Source organism: Lissotriton helveticus, chromosome 8, assembly GCF_964261635.1.
Source record: "Lissotriton helveticus chromosome 8, aLisHel1.1, whole genome shotgun sequence".
Lineage (NCBI taxonomy): Eukaryota > Metazoa > Chordata > Amphibia > Caudata > Salamandridae > Lissotriton > Lissotriton helveticus.
In genome coordinates this window covers 149,865,779-149,886,707 of record NC_136069.1, presented here as the reverse complement: position 1 = coordinate 149,886,707, position 20,929 = coordinate 149,865,779, and the positions used below count along the sequence as shown (strand labels likewise).

The 20,929-nt window shown below is 42.8% G+C and overlaps 1 protein-coding gene across 4 annotated transcripts in view; it reads left to right on the top strand.

Annotated features, from left to right (window-relative positions):
- Positions 1–11,461, top strand: part of ACP6 (acid phosphatase 6, lysophosphatidic) — a 126,507-nt gene extending 115,046 nt beyond the window's left edge. For all 4 annotated transcript variants that reach the window (XM_078656773.1, XM_078656776.1, XM_078656775.1 and 1 more), the window contains exon 11: positions 8,784–11,461. In XM_078656773.1, coding sequence (XP_078512899.1) covers positions 8,784–8,930 — 147 coding nt within the window. In that variant the 3' untranslated portion in view covers positions 8,931–11,461. The remainder of the gene's footprint in view (positions 1–8,783) is intronic.
- The last annotated feature ends 9,468 nt before the right edge of the window (positions 11,462–20,929 follow it).

Below are 20,929 nucleotides of genomic sequence, written 5' to 3'. Positions count from 1 at the left end.
AATATATGTAATGTGAATACCCTATCACTATGAATCAGTCAGTTTCAATTAAGACTTACTCCTTATATTTATTTAAATTTAGGTTGTTGGCCCCACTTCCCCCGTCCTGTCCTGATGAAGACCCAACTGCAAGGACCTTAATGACTCCTGCGCTACTTGGGTCGAAACGTCGACTCTCTAACTTCAGTACACAGCCTCCTCCAACCCATAAATTCATGCATAGTATGGACATCGGGGCATGTGTTGTGTGAATTTAATTGTTGATTTGTTTTCTCCTATTGTCTGTTCGACATTGAATTTATACAAATGTCTGAATAATACGTGGTTCTAATATCACCATCCGTTCCCACACTACCCTCACGATTGCACGTCCCTTCCCCCCACCCCTTTGGGGCACCAATACAACTGTAATTTGTACATATGTGTAATTTTTCCCTATAATGTGAATTATAACATTATAGATGTATTTACTTTTCATTTGCTTTATTCAACTGAACGTTTGTTTTACTGGGACCCCCTCCTCTTAACGCTAGATACCCAGGTCCCAGTGACTTTATTGGGTTAACCCATTTTTTGTATAGCACTTCGTGCAGACACTGTCTGCGAGGTTCCTTCTTAGAATTCATTTCTATATCCTAGGGTATTCCTTAAACCATGGTCGAACGTGAACTTTTGTCATATTCTGAGGATTACATTGATCGGCTCCTCGAGAATCCCGACCATAACTTCCTATCAAGCGACATATCTACCATAGACTTTAGTCTTAAAGATAAAATTCAACGCCTTGAGCGCTTAGAAAAGAAACTGATCCGCACCCGTTGGCACGGCCATCTGCTCACGAAATATCTCAAAGAGAACATTATTCCCATTGGCCTACAGATAAAGATTGAACCAGCCATCTTTGTGGAGGTGCCCAAATTCAGGGAAGGGTTCAGCCATATATCCAACAACTGCTCCCGCCACTGGATGGTGCTTGGGGTAGAGACGGCTGCCCTTCAAATCCAGCTATTGACCAGTGAAATTAAGTCGTTGAGAGCCGAAATCGCTGCAGATTCCAACCTAGCAGGTGCCAAAGAAACCCTCAACAACCTGGAAGCTACCTTGAAAGATTTTGATCTCACCACACAAAACAGGAAATTAGAAAAACTGGCGAGAGATATCAGACTCTACGATAAAAAGAAAACCTACCCTTATCTCCAAGACGACTACTACAAACAAGACCAACAGGGTAGATTCACCAATAGGAGCAGAGGAAACTTTCGTGGCAGAAGAAATTATACCACCTTCTCCGATTCCTCCTACAGCTCCGAAGGTGAGCAGGATTTTGCTGGCCCCAGTCGCCCATACTATTATCCAGATCACGGATACGACCAACCCCAATACGCACCTTTTTTAGGACCACGCCCCACACCATGGCGCCCCCCGAGAGGGAGAGGGAATTATTCCACCAGAGGCCAATCACGTGGCCAGAACCAGAGCAATACCAACTGGGATACCGGACGTGGCCAAGCTCCCAAACAGGTTCACTTCCAACAGGAACAACACGGGGAACGAACCACACGGAACAAGACCTACCGGTGGTAAGAGATACATCCACTACCAACCCTATTGTCAATATCTCGCAATATACACTTAATGAACATGAAACACGTGCATTAAGTAAAGGGCTATCGTATGTCCCTACCAGCCGACCAGACCCCTTTACAGTACGGACGGAACTCTTCAAATTCTTCAGGAAAGTTAGGCTCAAATATTTCTTCAGGAATACTGGACCATACAGGAACCCCTCACACACGGGCCTTAGGGTTCCATCTACCTTTGTGCCACCATCCTGCACAATGACCAGTAAGATCTTAGCTTTCGAGGCGGTTGTATGGAGAGATGTTAACTCTACTCTGCTTGATCATACCTATACCAAGTACAACACCAGTAAAATTGAAAGAAACTCCCTTCAATCATTGGCAAACAATAGGGAGGTGGTGATAAAGCCTGCTGATAAGGGCGGAGCCATCGTCATTCAAGACATCAAGAAATATGAGTCTGAGATCCAACGCCAATTGACAGATGGTATTAGCTACAAGAAACTACGTTCCGACCCCACACAAGCAATAGCACGTGAGATCTCAGCAATAACCCAACTCGGACTCGATCAGGGCTTTCTTTCCAAAACCGAATTTGAGTTCCTGAATCAGCAGCACCCACGCCTGGCAACAATCTACACACTGCCTAAAATTCATAAGGATATGACCAACCCCCCTGGACGCCCGATTGTCTCAGGATGTGGTTCTATCCTAGAACCACTAGGAAGTTACATTGATTTTTTCTTAAAACCGTTGGCAGAGACAACACCGACATACCTGAGGGATACGTTACAAACCATCAATCTGGTTGAGAATTCACCATTTGATCCATCGACACAACTTCTGGCCACTTGTGATGTGGTATCACTGTACACCTCCATTCCACAAGAAGAAGCACTAGCGGTTATTACCAGGTATTTAGACTCACGACCATCGCCTATGCTAGTTCCAACTGAATTTATCACAGCATTATTGCGAATTGCAATGACCAAGAACTTTTTCACGTTTAAAAATGACTTCTACCTGCAAATCAAAGGCGTGGCAATGGGGGCTCCCTTTGCCCCAGACGTAGCCATCCTATATATGGCAGCCTTCGAAGATACTAACGTATTGAACAATCGTAATCCGTTTCAACACCATCTAAACACATGGGTTCGTTACATAGACGACATCCTAATAATCTGGACCGGCGACCTGACCACATTCACTGACTTTCACGGCTGGCTCAACCAACAATCGCCCCATCTACAGTTCACTGTCCAGTCGGATAACCAAAAAATTTACTTTCTTGACATCACCATCTACCACCAACAGGGGATACTTCTAACAACTCTTTACCGTAAACCATCTGAGAGGAACTCCCTACTTCAATATAGTAGTCATCATCCCCGTGCACTGAGGGATAATCTACCATTTGGACAGTTCCTGCGCATTCGCAGGAACTGTTCCATTAAGGAACATTATTTCCAACAATCAGAAGACTTATCTATCCGCCTGAAGGCTCGTGGCTATCCTAAAAGACTGGTAACCAAGGCTCGCAAGAGAGCTTGGTTCTACCCGAGAGAAGAACTTCTACAAGGTAAAGACCCCGCCACCAATTCGATGGATCGCATTGTATGCGTCACCACCAAAAGCAACCAAATTAAGAAAATTGTGAATCATCACTGGCAACTGGTTGCAGATGACATTGGACAACCGGACAAGCCTCTCCATGCTTTCAAAAAATCAAAGAGTGTTAGAGATTATGTGGTACGTTCGCTTCTACCCACCCAGCCAGAATCTACTGTGAGAACACTTTGGAATCTTCCACCAGTGATAGGGCACTTCAAATGCGGACAATGCAAAGCCTGCGACAGCACGATGCAGACCAAAGAGTTTCAACATAAACAGAATAAGATCCAATTAAAAACTCTCACGAACTGCAACACTTCTACGGTGATATATGCCATTGTTTGCCCATGCGACATGATTTACATTGGTCAAACTCAACAGAAGATCAAACAACGTATTCTGCAACACATGAGTAGAATAAGATGTGAAGTTGCCGGGGCTCCCCTAGTAGATCACTTCAAAGCAGCTGCACACCCACCGGAAAGCTTAAGATGGGTTGTGATTGAGAAAGCCACGTTGGGCCCAAGGGGCGGTAGCATTTCAACTATACTAAACCTCAGAGAACTAAAATGGATGTTCTTCTTCAACTCAATCCATTCAGGTTTAAACGAGCATGATAGCTCTTTCTCTCAGCTTGCAACCTTACCCTGAATGTCGCAGATTCTCTCTTCTGAACTATAATTCCCTTAGACTGACACTGCTTTACCATCTGGTGACAGGTACGCAGTCTGATCGATCATGGCTATTCTTGTACATTTTTGTATGTTTTGGATGTTTTTGTTCTTCAATATATGTGGGTACCACCCACTGGTGTTATACACTGTAGTAAATGTATACATATCTGGCGACACTTTAGTGTGACTAACACCGAGTACTATAATTTATCTCATGATGTACATTGCTTGATATGCCGTATATGAGTACTGCCTTAACCATCATGTGATTGGTTCGCAGTTATTACTACGCTTATTGTATTAATGCCTCACAACTATAGGTTGCTTACCCCCTTCTCCCAATGTGACTTACCAATTTCCCCGTTTATTAATAGAGCAACTCCAAGTGTCCAATAATAACAATACAGTACTATAATTTATTCCATGATGTACATTGCTTGATATGCCGTATATGAGTACTGCCTTAACCATCATGTGATTGGTTCGCAGTTATTACTATGCTTATTGTATTAATGCCTCACAACTATAGGTTGCTTACTCCCTTCTCCCAATGTGACTTACTAATTTCCCTGTTTATTAATAGAGCAACTCCAAGTGTCCAATAATAACAATACCGCCTACCCCTGTCTCACTTAGACGTAACCATGACTACGAGTAATTTGTTTAGTCCTTTCTTTACTACGGTTGCCATGCCAGCGCTAACCACACTGGGAGACCCTCGCTCTCCCCGCGGTAGCCGCAAGTACCACTCCATTTATCCAGTCCCCCCGTTACTCTATAATGGAAGATTCTTCCAGCCAACTAAATAATACCATCTAACCACAGTCTCCCGACAACGTCACTTTGACTACAATCGAGTCGCGTAGTCTTTTTTCGTTTACTATTATCACGTGACCTCCTGGTTGCCATGTCTACCGTGTCAACAGGAAGGCCGGCGTTCTCCTCGAGGCAGCCGAGAGAGACGCTTCATTGCCGCTGAGCCGTTTTAATCTGGTAAGACTCCGTTCTCCCCGCAGTGACTCGTCCCAACATTGATCCCACTTATTGTATATATCTCGTACTGACGCCCTCCTTCTGCCCCCTTTTGTTCAGGAATCTGATTTACTCGGACCCATTCCATTTTTACCCGACACGCTGGGGATTTGGACACAATCTACGCTACTCGGTAAGCTTTACTGAGTACTGCTTTTGCGCAATCTCCTCACTAATAATTACACCCTGGCCATATTGACCTAATGTTCTCTTTAACTAGATACGCTGAGAGTTTTCCCCCCCACCTACCTATGCCCAACGACTGGATCGGTGTGCCATATCCCTCTGGGATATTGGACTGCATTTCTTAAGTAAGTTTTCTAATTCCGTTTTTTAATTCCCTTGTTCAACCGCTTTGGTGGACACTGGTCAACCTAATCTTTATCTTGATCAGAACTACTTTATCATTGTAGGATTCAATATCCATTACCAACTCTTCTGATTTAATTAACGACGAACACTGATAGACTCAGGTATGTGTAATATATGTAATGTGAATACCCTATCACTATGAATCAGTCAGTTTCAATTAAGACTTACTCCTTATATTTATTTAAATTTAGGTTGTTGGCCCCACTTCCCCCGTCCTGTCCTGATGAAGACCCAACTGCAAGGACCTTAATGACTCCTGCGCTACTTGGGTCGAAACGTCGACTCTCTAACTTCAGTACACAGCCTCCTCCAACCCATAAATTCATGCATAGTATGGACATCGGGGCATGTGTTGTGTGAATTTAATTGTTGATTTGTTTTCTCCTATTGTCTGTTCGACATTGAATTTATACAAATGTCTGAATAATACGTGGTTCTAATATCACCATCCGTTCCCACACTACCCTCACGATTGCACGTCCCTTCCCCCCACCCCTTTGGGGCACCAATACAACTGTAATTTGTACATATGTGTAATTTTTCCCTATAATGTGAATTATAACATTATAGATGTATTTACTTTTCATTTGCTTTATTCAACTGAACGTTTGTTTTACTGGGACCCCCTCCTCTTAACGCTAGATACCCAGGTCCCAGTGACTTTATTGGGTTAACCCATTTTTTGTATAGTAGTTTCAGAGGTGGCTCTCGCTTGCAGACGCTTTTTTTCTCAAATGGAGCTTTTGCCTCCTGTATGCCTTACCGCCCATACCACTCCTACCCAGAGTTCTCAGGAAGATCAGGAACGACTGAGCCCAAGTAATTCTTGTGGCTCCGTACTGGGCAAGGAGACACTGGTATCCCAATCTACTGAGCATGGCCATCGATACTCCCATCAGGCTACGCGTTCGGGAGGATCTTCTGGCGCAGCAACAGGGGAGGACCCTCCACCTGAACCGGTCATCTCCTTTTTTTGCATGGCAATTGAGCTGCGGCATTTGATAGCTTTCGACCTGTCTCCTGAAGTCTGCAGTGCTATTCCGGCAGCCAGGGGTTCCTCCCCCAAGAAGGTATACTCCTGCCGTTGGAAGTGATTTGTATCATATTGTACAGAAAAGTCCATTGACCCACTTTCTGCGTCCCTTTCTGATATTTTACTTTTTATTCTTACCCATGCCCAGCAGAACTCTGCTTTGGGCACCCTTTGTGGGGTATGTTGGAGCAAAGAAAGGTCAGGCGGTGCAGAAGTGCACCATCTTTTGATGGGTTATACTCTGCACCAGGATATGCTACACATTGGTAAAGAAGCAACCTCCTAAAGGCATACAAGCTCCTTCCACCAGAGCTGAAAGCTGCGACCATTGCTTTAGCACGCGGAGTTCTGGTCCTGGATACCTGTCAGGTAGCAACTTGGGCATCCCTGCACACGTTTACTAAACATCATTGCCTGGACAGTCAGGTCTGCAAGGATGGGCACTTCGCCCCCGTTCTGTCCTACAGATGTTATTGCTTGGTTATCTATTCAAAGGCAAGGAATTAGCAGCTAGTAATCTCTATCAAATCAACAAGCTACTTACCTTAGGTAACACTCTATCCGGTAGAGACTATATCTAGCCGCAGATTAGATTCCTTACCGACATATCCATCCTCCCCATTCTGCTGACAGATTTCTAGAGTCAGGGTTGATGCACAGTTGTGAAAAAGTAACAGATGTCAGCATGCCTGGGTTGTGCCTATATAGGTACCGCCACATTATTCAGGCATGGACGACGACGGACACAGACACCTACCAGCGTGCAAGGGTACTGTTAAAAAAAATCTTCCAGATCCAGTCTGATGCCTAGGAATTTCAAAAGTAAGGAATCTGCAGCTAGATATAGTCTCTACCAGATAAGGCGGTACCAAAGGGAAGTAACTTTTTCTTTAGCACTGGTTAGTGGGGGTAAAGTGCGCAGAGTCCTAATATCGGCAAAAATGAGGTCAGAAAATGGAGGCGTAAGTCAAAAAGTTGGAGGCAAGACCACCCCAAGGCTGTCTGGTCTAACAGGTTTCATCTCCAAGCTAGTGCTGAACAATGTGAATTCATATTTACTCATCTTTAAATTGGGAGCGATGTTTATTACCAAGAAGATATATGTGAATAAGTATGGCACAATATGCCAATAACTGTTTCCTCCAGTTCTAGGTCTTTCTCATCAAGATACGAAAGCGTAATAATGTAGATTAAGCAAGCTGCTTAGGTTATATGGCCTCAGTGGGCCTCGAAATACCTACTCACCCCCTCGCAATTGCGGGTAAACTTTTATCAGATCGAGCTATTTTTAGCACCTACTAGTCCCATCTGGTGAGTAAACTTAGGCTGGAAAGGCGAAGGTGTTCTGTTCATTCAGAAAGGGAATGAGCAATAAAGATGCCATTAAATCTTGTTTTTATCTTGACACATTTGCTGTCTGTTAAAGGAAAGCGCTCAAATGTCGGTTTGTCTTTTAACTAATTGCTGCTTGGAAAATGAGGTTTATTTTTTTTCTCTCTTAGAGTAAGAGGTTTTTGTCAAGTGAGCTGTCTAAAAATATCAGTTATTTTTCTCTAACACACAACATTTAAATAAAAAGCCTGTAAATTAATATTACAAATATTTCAAAATATATCGGTAATTACAAAAGCAAAAGTTTTTTGTAATTAAGAAGTGTGATGTAAACAAAGAGTTAAATTGAGCCAAACAGAACACTTTACTTGGTGATGTACAAATGACACATATTTGCAGAAACTCTATTTCCAAACATTGTTTGTACACTATATAAATGTATCAGTAAAGCTGCATGTCAAATGGAAGGTTTGTGGCCATTTCAATGTAAAATCAGCTGATTACAAATGACCGTGTGCTACCACTTCATGCTTTCGTTATGTATTTATTAAAAGTGCTAGTTTGTAAACATGATTTGAGAAACATGCCTGCCCCTGCCCTGATGAAAATGTTGTTAATGAACTAAGAGGCAAGTCAGGCGTCACCTGTATCCTATATGTGGCTAGATTTGTATTATATATGTAAAGAAAGTTTAGTCTATTAAATCAAACAAAAGAGTTTTTTGTACTGCAGACCTGCTGAACGTGCACATTTGATGGTGCTCTCGTATGTGATAACCAGTTAATAGGTCAAGAGCATTTTAAATAGGTCAAGTAGATTATTTAAGTCACTAGACCTGCAGGTCTAGTGAAATTGTTATAATTTTTCGAGGCCTGCTCAGGGACTGATGTCTGCATATGTCATCTAATGCTACCCACGTATAGCTGTGACTTATGTACTAGACGTACATTTATCTCCTTGATCTAGTGATTGTGGATGCTTTAGGATTTCTTGAATATTAAGTTGAAGGCAAATCTTATTTGACATGAATATCTGTACCAAATAACAAAAGCTTGTCCCAAAAGATGGCAACCTTTCACACACTACATGTTACTTCTTTCACCTGTGAATGTTCTGTTTTTCAAGTTTTCATCCTGATTTTCTGTTTAGGAGCAAGTGGTGAGAAGATGCAGATCTGCCTTTTGCCCACTGGAAGACTTTCTGCGGGCCATCTCCGGGTACGTCCTAACTTCCAGAGAATACCAAGAGATTTGTTCCGAACCAGACGTGACTAAAGGAGAAGAAACGAAAATATAAGCGAACATTTTGCATTCCAGCAACATTTTTTAATGGAAAACATATTTGATAACTGATTTCTTTGAGTTTTGTTTCTAGCTGTACTTTTTTGCCCTGTTCTCTGGTTCCTAACTAATTTTGAATTGTCTACACCGTCTCCCAGGACAAGAAAATGCTTCTAAAAAAAGCACTGTCACTTTAAAATGATCTTGGAGCCCTCTATTTGAGAGCATCCCTCATGTATGGCAGTAATGTTCAAACCAGCCACACACCGCTGCAACTACAATGAGGTCAAAGTGTATAGTTGGGACATGGCGACCCATCCTGCTATGCAAACAGCTGTCTAACCTACTGGGGAAATTCCAGAGTGTCAGAATGGCCAGTCCTCATCTACGTTCTACCATTTGAGAGAGTTCTACCTCACCTGTGCAACAACCGCTACACCCATCTTTTTTCTTTCTATCAGGCTGGACACAAGAATTTGCTTCTCTGGCACCTTCCATTTTGTTCAATGTCTACTCTTCCTGTAAGGTGTGTGATTTTGTTTTAGTTTAGATTTGCCTGGTTTGACAGACCTCACCTCTCACTGCTGCACTTGCTGTTAACAATGGGCGTCAGGCAGTACATTAGATGCAGCACATAGTTTTCAGCAGGTGCATTTTGTGCTGGGGTACATTTTCTGCCTAGTGTACTGCGTTCGTGGAGTTCTTGTTTTTTTTTCTTCTGGAATTCAATACTTTAGAGCTGAGGGGGCCATCGCTGGTCACTGTCAAATTAGAGGTTCTCCCCCGAAGGGTGCTGTGAACAACTTTGTGGTGGAAGGTAAGCTGTTGCATGTGTATAATTGAAATTTGCCATCTCTCCGTTGCTGGAGCCATTTGAGGGGAGCACTTCTTGCAAGACTTGAGCTTCTGTAGTACCTGATGACCTTTCCAACTACATCTGGTTCAGAAGTCACAAATGGGGAATGCTCCTTCCTAAACTCAACCGTACGTGCCTGCAGCATTCTGCATTTTATAGGCTCCTCAAAGGGGTCCGTATTTCTATGGCCCCATTCATCATAGAAGAATGAGCTTATAATCCTCCAGCATGTGGCTAAATATTGTAACAGAGGGTATCTTGGACTGGTAAATCGGAATGGTTCAAGGTACTCTTGATTTCAGCCAAATTAACCTCAATATGAGCTTTTATTTTCCTTAATTAGAGATAGCTTAACTTTCAGATTATGCGGAGAATGTTAGCCCGATTTGAAAATTGAGCTGTACTTAAGAAAAACCAAAGTTGAGCATGCAGTCTTTAATTTGTACTGATGGTGAGTGGGTTGGAGGGTGCTTATGACCAGCACACCTCTTGTGTCTGTGTTGAGTTTGGCTGACCAGCAGACCCTGGTGTTTACACTCTGCCTATCAGTATCCACCTGGTTCTTCAGGTACCGGTCTGGAGAATGTTGACTGGGTGATGTCACTTGCAGAGGCAAAGGATTATTTTGTGCCAGGAAGTAACAGGAGCCTGCAACATAATTCAGATAAAGGTTCTAACAAGTCATGGAAGCTCAGATGAAAGCTAGCAGTAGAGTTAGAATAGAGATGGCTAGTGTGATTCAATGTCAATTTTGTGGAAAATCTGGTTTAGTGAGTAAAATACACAGTCCTGACATTGTTTCATGTAAGGTGAATTTAAAAAAAAGCAAGACCTGTTCCACTTTTTTGCTGTGTTGGTAGGTTGTTCATCTGAAGAAATTCTAATGTAATGAAAACAATGAGGAAGAGAAGTGGTGATAGTCGGTCCCATTACATTTTTATTCTTATCATGCACTTACAAAGTGAATGACCTTGCCACCTAGAACACTAAGCAAAAGTAACACACTTTCACCTTTGACTTTTCTTTCCACTAAACGTCAGTGAACATCGTTACCTTTAAAACGAATTGCAGCAATAAACCTCTGCACTTTTTCCATATACATGTATATCTGACTATTCTTTTCTTCAGATCTTTACCTTAATTTCACCCCTATCCGCATAGATCCTCACTTGTATTCCCCTCCAGACTGACCCACTTATAAGGGCCAGCAGGAATAGCTTCCCAAGAGGAGCAGAATAACACGACCTTCACCTTAAAAGTAAGCTTTCTCAGTTAACCACTGGTGAAAAGGAGTTGTTGCATCAGAAATTATGCTCTTACTATAAGTCATTTTTTGACACAATAGTAAAACCATTTCTCATGCCTCTCACCTTTTTATATTGTTTTTCTACCCCTATGTGGCTACATTTGTCTTAGTCCTTCTTTTAGATTTTATGTCAAGCTACAGTGGTTAACATTAATCAGTGCCTCTTTTATTGCTACACTCACAACAGCAACAATAGAAAGAGAGAATTTAGACCTTTAAGCGTTCTTACAGTCTGTAAAGTCTAAGAACACACAACTCCTTTTGTTGCTGCTGCTCACAAGTTAAGTGCTCTTTATTTAGAATACTTATAAGACATTTTTTAAAAGGATGTGTTTTGATATTGGATTGTAGCTAATGGTTTTGTTTAATAAACAGTATGACTGGTTACGTTTTTTCAAGCGTTGCGTTATGGGGCATTAGATTTAATTAGATTGCATTGAAATGTTAGGAATGTTAACAGTCTGAAAATTATATATCATTATTAACAAGGATTTGTTTTAGAAATACATTGTAGTTTAAAATGTTCCTAATGTGAATCGGAAAGCGCAGGGATAGGTAGAGGGTGGCTGTAGGTCTGGTGCTTCCTTTCAGTTGTCGCACATTCAAGTGGGCAAGCGCGTCTTCGTGCTAAGGCTGTTTGCAGAGTGATGTGTCCGCACTTGAAGCATTCGCAGCTGCGAGTAGTTAGTTATTACACTCACTCTAGTCCGCCCTTGTGGGTATGTGCGAGCAAAGGCTTCCCGTCTTTATTTTGGGATTGGAAGCCACTTCACTTTGTAAAATCAATTAGCATTAAAAGAAAATACCTGCACTCCTGAACGTGACCAGCATGACAGACATTTTAAAAGGTTGGGATACAGTCAAACAGAACAATTTAACAACCATTTTAGAAGAATGGGATAGCTTGAGGAGAAGTTAATAAGATAACGGCTTGTGAGATGAATATTGGCAGTTGTCCTATTTAGAACAAGAACAGTAATATGATTTAGAGGGAGATTTGATACTTATTATGGCATCTATAATAAATTATATTTTTTACACGTGGAAAAGGATGTCAGAGGAGCAGTTAGAGGGCAGAAAGGAAGACAAGTGAGGGAATGGTGAACCAAGCTTAATGTGGATAGATATCTGACACCATTGATAAAAAGTTAGATTCATTGTAGACCAGCGTAAAATAGACTATTTTAAGGCAGCAGGTTAAAGAAAAAGCCAAAGTTGTGACGTAGCAGAATGTTCAGGTTAGATAGGAAAGGTTCAGAGGAAAAGAACATCAGGGAAAGAATACCTTGGTAAATCAAAGAAGGTCAAGGTAGGAGACTTTGAAAGATGGTGTGAATGAAATGCTTAGTGCAGAAGGCACTGAGGATGGGCACAACAGAGGCCCAAAAGAAGTTTCACAGACAATTGATTCTGATGAGGTTTTAGAGGCAGAGACTGTCTTGTCCTACTCATCGGATTTTGATTCTGACCATGGCGTATTAGAGGTTACGAAAAAGGGAACCTCAGACGAGGCAAGTAATGCCTTAGGATCAAAGATTGCAATATTTGCTTCATTAGGGGATGAAATGTTTGATCCTCTGTTGATAAAACATCCTCTGTCCCCTGAGTGGGCACCATTCCAACATGTGGCAAATTATATCACCTTCTGGTTGAGAAGGGAAATGCGGAAAGAGGTCAGATCTCTTTTGAGATCAGAATGTCTGCAACCATCTTTACAATATAAGGTTGCCACGACACCGGACTTGGATGCTAAGCATTCGTAACTAAAAATGGAAAGGCTTCTTGAAAAGGTCTAGGTAGTGGATTAAGATCCAGTTAGGGCCGTCTTTTAGATGTTATTGGGCCCTTAACGTGAAATTGGTGAGGAGGCTCATCTAAATGAGAGCCCTGTAAATCCAGGAGCGTTATACCAGTGGGTCCAGAGAGCCATTGGTTTACTGGGTAATGTGAATACAGCATTATCAAATGAAAAGAGGCAGATCATTCTTTAAGGTATAGGGCCAGTCCTTCAGGGTTGTCTTTTTGGGACGATTCTATTAGAGATATGACAAAATATGTAGGAGTTTTTAACCCAATACAAAAATCGCAAATAGCTATGAAGAAGGTGTTTTGGAGGCGGCAAGGAACATTTTTAACAGGTAAGCATTTTACAAGCCCTGATGATATCCCGAAAAAGTTGGGTGCAGACTAGCCCTATTTTCTGGGGACTGGAGGAAAGTGACTCAAGACCCATGGGTTTTAGAGACTGCAAGGGGATACAGATTGAAATTTTCTAGATACACCAATACAGAATAGCACCCCTAAGGAGATAACATTTTCGAAAGAAGAGAGGAGGTTGGTAACACAAGAAGTGGAGGATTTGGCTGCGAAGAGAACAATAGCAGAGGTGAAAGATGGTGTTCTGGGTATTATCAGCTACATAGACAGAAAAGACAAAGGGATGCGCCCAGTGTTAAGCTTAAAAGATTTAAATAACTGAGTTGTGTATCATCATTTCAAGATGGAAGGAATCCATCTTTTGAGAGAGGTGTTAAGTAAAGGATATTGGTTAACAAAATTAGATCTGAAGCATGCATATTTTACGGTTCCAATTCAGACATACCTTCAGTTCAAATGGATGGGAAAATTGTGGAAATGCAGGACACTCCCATTCAGTCTCTTCTCTGAATCTTGGTGTTTTACGTAGCTGCTTCATACAGAAGCAGCATGACTATGGGTGAGAGGAGGGAAATTGATTATATGTTTGGATGACAATTTAACAATGGATCAGGACCAGGAGGTTGTTTTAGGACACACAGCGATGGCTATGGAACTGTGAGAGTTGCTGGGATATGTGGTAAACAGGCAGAAATCTTGTTTAATACTGTATCAGGAGGCTCATTTTTACAGGCTTTGTTGTGTATATGGTTTGGACAGAGTTGAAGTTACCAGGGGAGAAGCTGATGAGGTTAAGATATGAGCTGAGAAGAGAATTAAGGATGTAAGAAGTATCTTTGAGGATTTTGGTAAGGATTTTAGGTCTATTATCTTCATCAATTCCGGCATTTTTTACCGGACCCTGTACTACTGGACCCTTCAGAGGTGTAAAATGAGGTGTTTGAGAAAGAGTTGGGTGTATTCTCATAAAGTAGAAGGATGGGGAATAGGATCTAGAAACGTATCCAAGGATGGACGTTGGACAGAACAAGTGAAGAATTTGCATATCAACTGTTGGCAGACTCCTTTCCAATTTGTTGCTTTTTCTTCTGGAATGATGCAGTGCTGTGTAATGCTTCACATTGACAATGTGTCGCCAGTAAGGTATTTCAACAAAATGGGTGGACCTTGATCGAAGTATTTTGGAATACTATTTAAGCAAAGGGATTTCTGCTGTGGCATATTCCTGGTCTTAGCAATTGGATGCAGTTATGTTCCTTCTTTATATTCTGTAAACAAAATTATTTCCATTGTTGCTGCTGTGATCGGAGCAATAAAAAAGGTAGTGCATAATCTTAGCCTACGTGTCTTTACTAAAATCCAGATGTTCTACCCACCAGCATGTGGATAATCTATATTCCCCCACACAAGGTAGGTGCATTCAGTCCCTCGACAAAAAGCAACTGGGTGCGGCAAATGCTTTATTGTTTATATCCCTTATCCGGTTAGGGTCCACCTTTAGCTCCGCTCACATTCAAAATTTCCTGAAAAAAGAGTAAGAGTTTGATATCCAACCTTTCCCCCAAACAAATGACCGACCCAATCCTCCATTCCTCTTGTGCATAACTTGATATTTGCACATATACATAGTATGCCCATCCACTAGTCCCACTTTTCTCTGCATCATTACTTCATCTCTAAAACATGACCTGGTACAAATAACTTCACATGCAGTAACCAATTCTCACACATTCATTCAACAGCTGTAACACCTAGTCAGAGCTTGATAATGCCACCAGCCACCTCTGTCTTCCAATGCATGCAGACCTCAACACTAACATCTTGGTTCTTAGGACATTACCTCCTAGCCAGTCTTCCGTGCCTCAGTGATCACTAAAATCAAAAGTCCTCCCCAAAAACTTTCAGGGTTCTAATTCTAATTGTTCCCATCCCTCCCTTAAGATGGCAGGCTTCCTTTTCCCTAAGAACCCCCTACAAAAGGAAGCTCCACCCTTTCCTATGTTGTTTTTTTTGTTCTGTACTAGACCACCTTCAAGCAAATTTTGAGGGGAGTGTATTTAGTAACTTAATGGGGTAAGGCTTTGCTTTAGCTAGCAAGCAAGCCCTTGCACTTGTTCATGCTGATTGAGGGCAAAGAAGCGTGCAACATAGAGGCCCTGCAATCTCACACATTTTAAAAGTAGAGATCGTGCTGCTCCTGCGTGGGGATGACTTACTCAGGGAAGGTGCGCACTAGCTTATTCGGTCTTTCATTATGCAGCAGGAGCTGCTGACTTGGCTTTCCGTCTTATTCTGAGATGCACAATTAGAATGAGCTATTTGTCGCTGGATTAATTGCTTGGCAACTATAAAAAGCAGGAAGTAACTGCTCTCGTGGTGTTTTTGGTTTGAGAGCATCATAGAGGGGCCAATTAAGGAAACCCATGACACTGAGCCTGACGCTGCTACCACTCCTTTGATGGAAGTCTTGCAGAAGAGGACCCTGGCAGCAGTGAATGCTGCATTTAAAGAAAGGGAGTCTCCTTCCTCTCACAAGAAGCCTCAATTAGACTTTTCTATCAAGTAACGATCTGAAGGGAGGAGGAGGAGGAGGAGGATCTTGAAGGCAGATTTGTGCAGGTCAGGATCTAAAGGAGGTGCTCTAGCACATTAAGACCAATATTGGATTTCCAAATACTGCCACATTGGAGCATATGTATGATTTCTTCTGCCATCAAAACAGTTGCCAAAAGCACTTCCTCTTCATGCCTTCGTAAAAAGACAGATGGAGAATGAGTGGAAAGATGTTGACAAATCCTCGTTTGCCGTTTATTTTGTGAAGAGGTACTGCATTCAGAACTTTTCCACTGACTTTCCAATGCCTGTAAAGGTGGACTCTTCAATAGCAGAGTTGTAATCACAGGGGACCATTATTTTGGAGGTCCTTTCAACATCAGACCCCATTGTTCGGAAAGTGGATACAGCTTTTAAGTGCAATGCAGTAGCAAATTTCTCCACCCGGGCAGCTGCATATTTGTCTTATGCTCTACAGTCACTGTTAAAGGACTTCAAAGTTTGCAGAGTTGATGAAGCAGTCGGCAGACATTGCATAAACTCTTGCAGTTATGGAACAATAGACGAGAGTGCTATCTGATATTTCATACGACTAAACGCTTTGGCTGCTATAGCTGGTTTCACTATACAGGCCAGAAGACCGTTTTGAAAGTGAAATTAAGGTGCTATAAGGCACAGAAATATCTCCTTATAAAAATCCACTTTCCAGGTCCTGAACTGTTTGGAGCTCCTTTAGAGCTGATCATTAAAAGATCAGTGGAGGACCGGATGCTTCTAGCACCAACAAAGGCAAAATGGTAGACATTTTATGGCTTTGAAAGTGCGTTTAAAGGGCAAGTCTCAGCCCTTTCGAGGTGTGGGACGTGACTATGGGCGTGGGAGTGTATTCAATGCTGTTCCTTGTACAGAAGGCTTCAGGGGAGTACATACCAGTGATGGACCTCAAGAGGGTAAATCCATTCATCACTCATTTCAGGTTCAAGGTAGTGTCACTACTCGAGATTCTGCTTTGTTTGAATTAGGGAGACGTGCTTGTTGGATGTTTATCTTCATGTGTCAATGCATCAGTCATCTCAGAGATTGTTCAGGTTCTATGTGGACAACCAGCATGACCAGTTCCAGGTATTACCATTTAGGCTCTCTTCGCAAAGGATGTTTCAGAAGGTTTTGGCACCTTTGGTAGGGTTCATACGTAAGAAGGGGATTTAGATCTTTCCATATTTGGATAGCTGAATGATCAAAGGGGTTGCAGTGTCCAGTCTCTGTGGTTTTTAACATAGGAGATCGTTGCCTTGGCAGATTCTTGTGTGGAATACCCGAGAACTGTTTATCTTCCGGGGAGGCAGAAGACAATTGGATTTTCCCACCAATCCGATACCCAAACCTCATCTACAATATATGGAGGACCTCCTTCTTCAAGAATATGCACTGACAGTGGATCTGTTTGACAGCAGGGAAAATGCTCTGCTTCCACGCTTTTGCACAATTATTCCCTTTGTGGAAGCATGGAAGTTGGACGCAATGTTGTTCGATTAGCCGAAGGAGCTGGTGTATGCTTTTCCACCCATGCAGATAGTACCCCAAGTTCTCTGAAAAAACAGGGAAGACAAAGCATTTGTTCTTATGATCATGCGAGGCTGGGAGAGGCGTCCCTGGTTCCCTTTGTTTGAGATGGCAGTCCAGCCCCTTTGGGAGATCACAAGCCATTCTTATCTTTAACTAGAAGGCTCCTCTTCCATTGGGGATGTCACAAAACCTACACCTTCAAGTATGGCTGTTGAAATGGTAAGCCTTTTGGCAAAGGGTTGTTCAGCAGACGTCATGGATTCACTACTTAATTCCAGAGGACCTTCACCATTGAGATTCTATTCCAGAGATTGGAATTTGTTTTGTAAAAGGTGCACTGGAAAAGAAATAGACCCAGTTTTAGTTGAACCTATTAGAGTCCTGAATTTCTTGTCGGATGGTTTCTCATTGGGGTTAACCTCGTCAACCTTAAGGGCACAGTGGATGGTGCTAATGTTCTTCCATAGTCTATCTCTTAACCATCTGGATCCTTTGAACAACAAGACTGTTGAAACTTTTCTTTCTAAAGAGACTTGGGGTGTTATGCCCCTCTCCTTCTTTGGATCTTCCTGTAGTTTTTAGAGCACTCCAACTACCACCTTTTGAGCCACTGGATACGATAGAGTTAAAGTGTCTTGTGATTAAGATTTATTTTTCGTGGCTATTTTGTCAGCCAATAGAATTAGTGAATTGGGGTCTTTTTTATTTTATTTGAACCACTTCTGAGAATCTTTCTTGATAAGATTATATTGATATTCAGAACCCCAAGTTTTTTTTGTTTTGCCGCTAAAATCCCCTCAGTAGTCAAAAGATCGCAGGAGATGGTCTTACCTGTGTTTATCCCAGATCGGTGGATGCGACTTGTCAGATGTGAGGAGAGCTGTTTTATGCTATTTGCACAGAACAGTCATTCAGAAAACTGGATGTCTTTGTGATGTTTGGACCAGTTGGCAGTGGTCAGAAACTTTCTAATTCCTGTCTGAGTAGGTGGGTTATGCAAGCTATTTAGCTAGTGTATGCAAGGGTCTGACTTGGATGGCCAGGTCCAGGCAAGATCTACAAAGTATATGTCATCTTCTTGGGTCTTAATCAAGGGGATGTCTATGGAAAGCATCTGTAATGCTGCCACATGGTCATCTCCCCACACATTCATGCATCATTATATACTGGTGTTGGATGGTAATGCCTCAAATCAATTGGCTTCGGCTGTTTTGCATGCAAGCAAATACCTGCAATATGTGAAGTATAAACATATGACATGGTGTGATAGTACATGCATTACTATTTAAAATGTATGGATTGCGACTGTATTACTAAGTTTTGTATGCCTGTGGTTTGTAGCTGTACATAAAGCCCTTGTTTGCTTGGGTATCATCTCATTCAGTGATTACTGTGGCAAGGAAGACTGGCAAAGAAGTAATTCCCCATTTACTTACCGGTAATCTTCATTACTCCAAGTCTTCCTCGCCACAGTCAGGTTTCCCATCCTTCCTGTCCCTCTCTGTTTTTTGGCTTCAATAACGTTTTGGGAGACGTGGCAAGGAACAGGCAGAGGAAACGGTGGAGTTTCCTTTTATAGACCATTCTAAGTGTAGAGGAAGTCTGTCATCTTAGGCGAGGGATAAGGACAACTAGACTGTTTTGTGATGCTTGAAAGGTTTCTGGGGAGTAGCTATTGCGCATTCAGTGATTACTGTGGAAAGGAAGACTTGGATTCAGAATAAAGAAGAGTTCGAGGCATATGAGCTGCAGATCGTATACTGTGCATTAGATCGCCACCTGGTGTTGGGCTCAGATGATTGCAGGTTGTTGTCTTGGAAGAAGTCGTTGTAGTCACGAGATAGGTGACTCCTCCCTTGGACAAAACTGCGCATGGTCATCGACTCCATCCTCAGATTGTTTTTTTCCTCCACAGGGTTCGGATGAAAGTTTTTCGCTCCGACTAGAAAAGACTTTTCTGCAACTTCGAAGCGAACAATTTTATAACAAACATTATCGACATCGAATAAACAATTTTCGACATCAACTACATCCCGGTGCGTCGACGCAGGCCGCTGGGCCTATCGGCGCCGTACGGCCTACGCCTCATGGACAGAACTGCATTCAAGAGATGCCCGGTATGTCGAGCAAAGTTCCCTCATAGCGACCATCACGAGGTCTGCAACCTCTGTCTATCGCCGGAATACGACGAGTCGACCTGCACAGCCTGTACGTCCTTCTGATCGTCGACACGAGATGAGGAGATCAGCACCAGCACCGGAGGCCATCTTTGAGGAGGAGATCGTCGAAGAAGAAGTCTCCGAGGACGAGAACCCACTCGAAGATATCTCCGAGGACGAGGCTCCACTCGTCGCCGAGGAAGACTCGCCTGATCTCCAGATCATATCGGGAGCAGAGGACTCGGACGATTCGATTCCATCTCGACAACCCGTGAGTACCTCTGCCCCTGCACAACAGACACTACCCAAACAAAAGGCAATGCTCAGCACTCCGCCCATGGGGCCCAGTCGAGACCAAAATACCCCCCGCCTGCAGGCTCGGCTCCGAGGAAAACTACGCCTTCCGGTGCCTCGGCACCGACAAGACCACACGTGCCAATTCCACCTCTCCCATTGGCACCGAAGAACACACATCCTTCGGCACCGAAGGATTCCTCGACACCGAAGCCAAAACGCCCTTCGGTACCCAAAGACAAACATACTTCGGCACCCAAACCGAAAGACGCGTCGGTGCCGAAGCCTAAGACTGTACCGGATCCGACTCCGAAGCCTTCCGGCTCCAAAGATAACCATGGGAAACCAGAGTCTGACGCCACAAGGCCAACGGGACCTGTCTCCACCCCCAAATCTCCAACCTCGGTACCAAAAACTCCTACCAAGCCAAAACCACCTTCGGCACCGAAAACTTTGCCAAAGGACTCAATAACGCCTCCTAAAGCAAAACACACAAAACAACCCCTATCTGCACTGAAAAAATCGACGCCAAAGAAGGTTGTAGAGGAGGAACAACTGTTTAAGCCAGATCCTAAACAGAGGAACGTCCATATCAATCCAAAGACTGGACATGTAGAGGCTATTCCTTATAAAAAGAGACCAGCAGAAACACCACTTCAACCTGTGGTTCCTGCCAAAAACGACTGTGCAACTTCTCCAATGCACTTTTCCTCTCCTTCACCTTCTTCCTCTCCTATCCCTCATTACATTGAACCTACAGTTTCTCCTGTGCAATCTCCTGCATCATCACACCACACTGATGAGGAGTATGATATATAGGTGGGGGAGATGACATACCACAAGAAGACCCCTTAGATGAGGATGTCAATCCTGAATATCCTAAGGAAGATGACATGTATGACTTCACACCGCACAATGCGCCCGACATTCCTGATCCTCAGTCTTCCCCAATAAAACCTTCACCTCCTGAGGATAGTATTGGGTTTAATCATTTATTGAATAGGGCAGCCCTTTACCACGGGGTTTCAATGCACTCTGATGCCATTGATGAGGATTTTTTACTGGATACATTTGAGCAGTCACAAAGGTCTACACAAATATTACCTATGATCAAAGGAGTCATT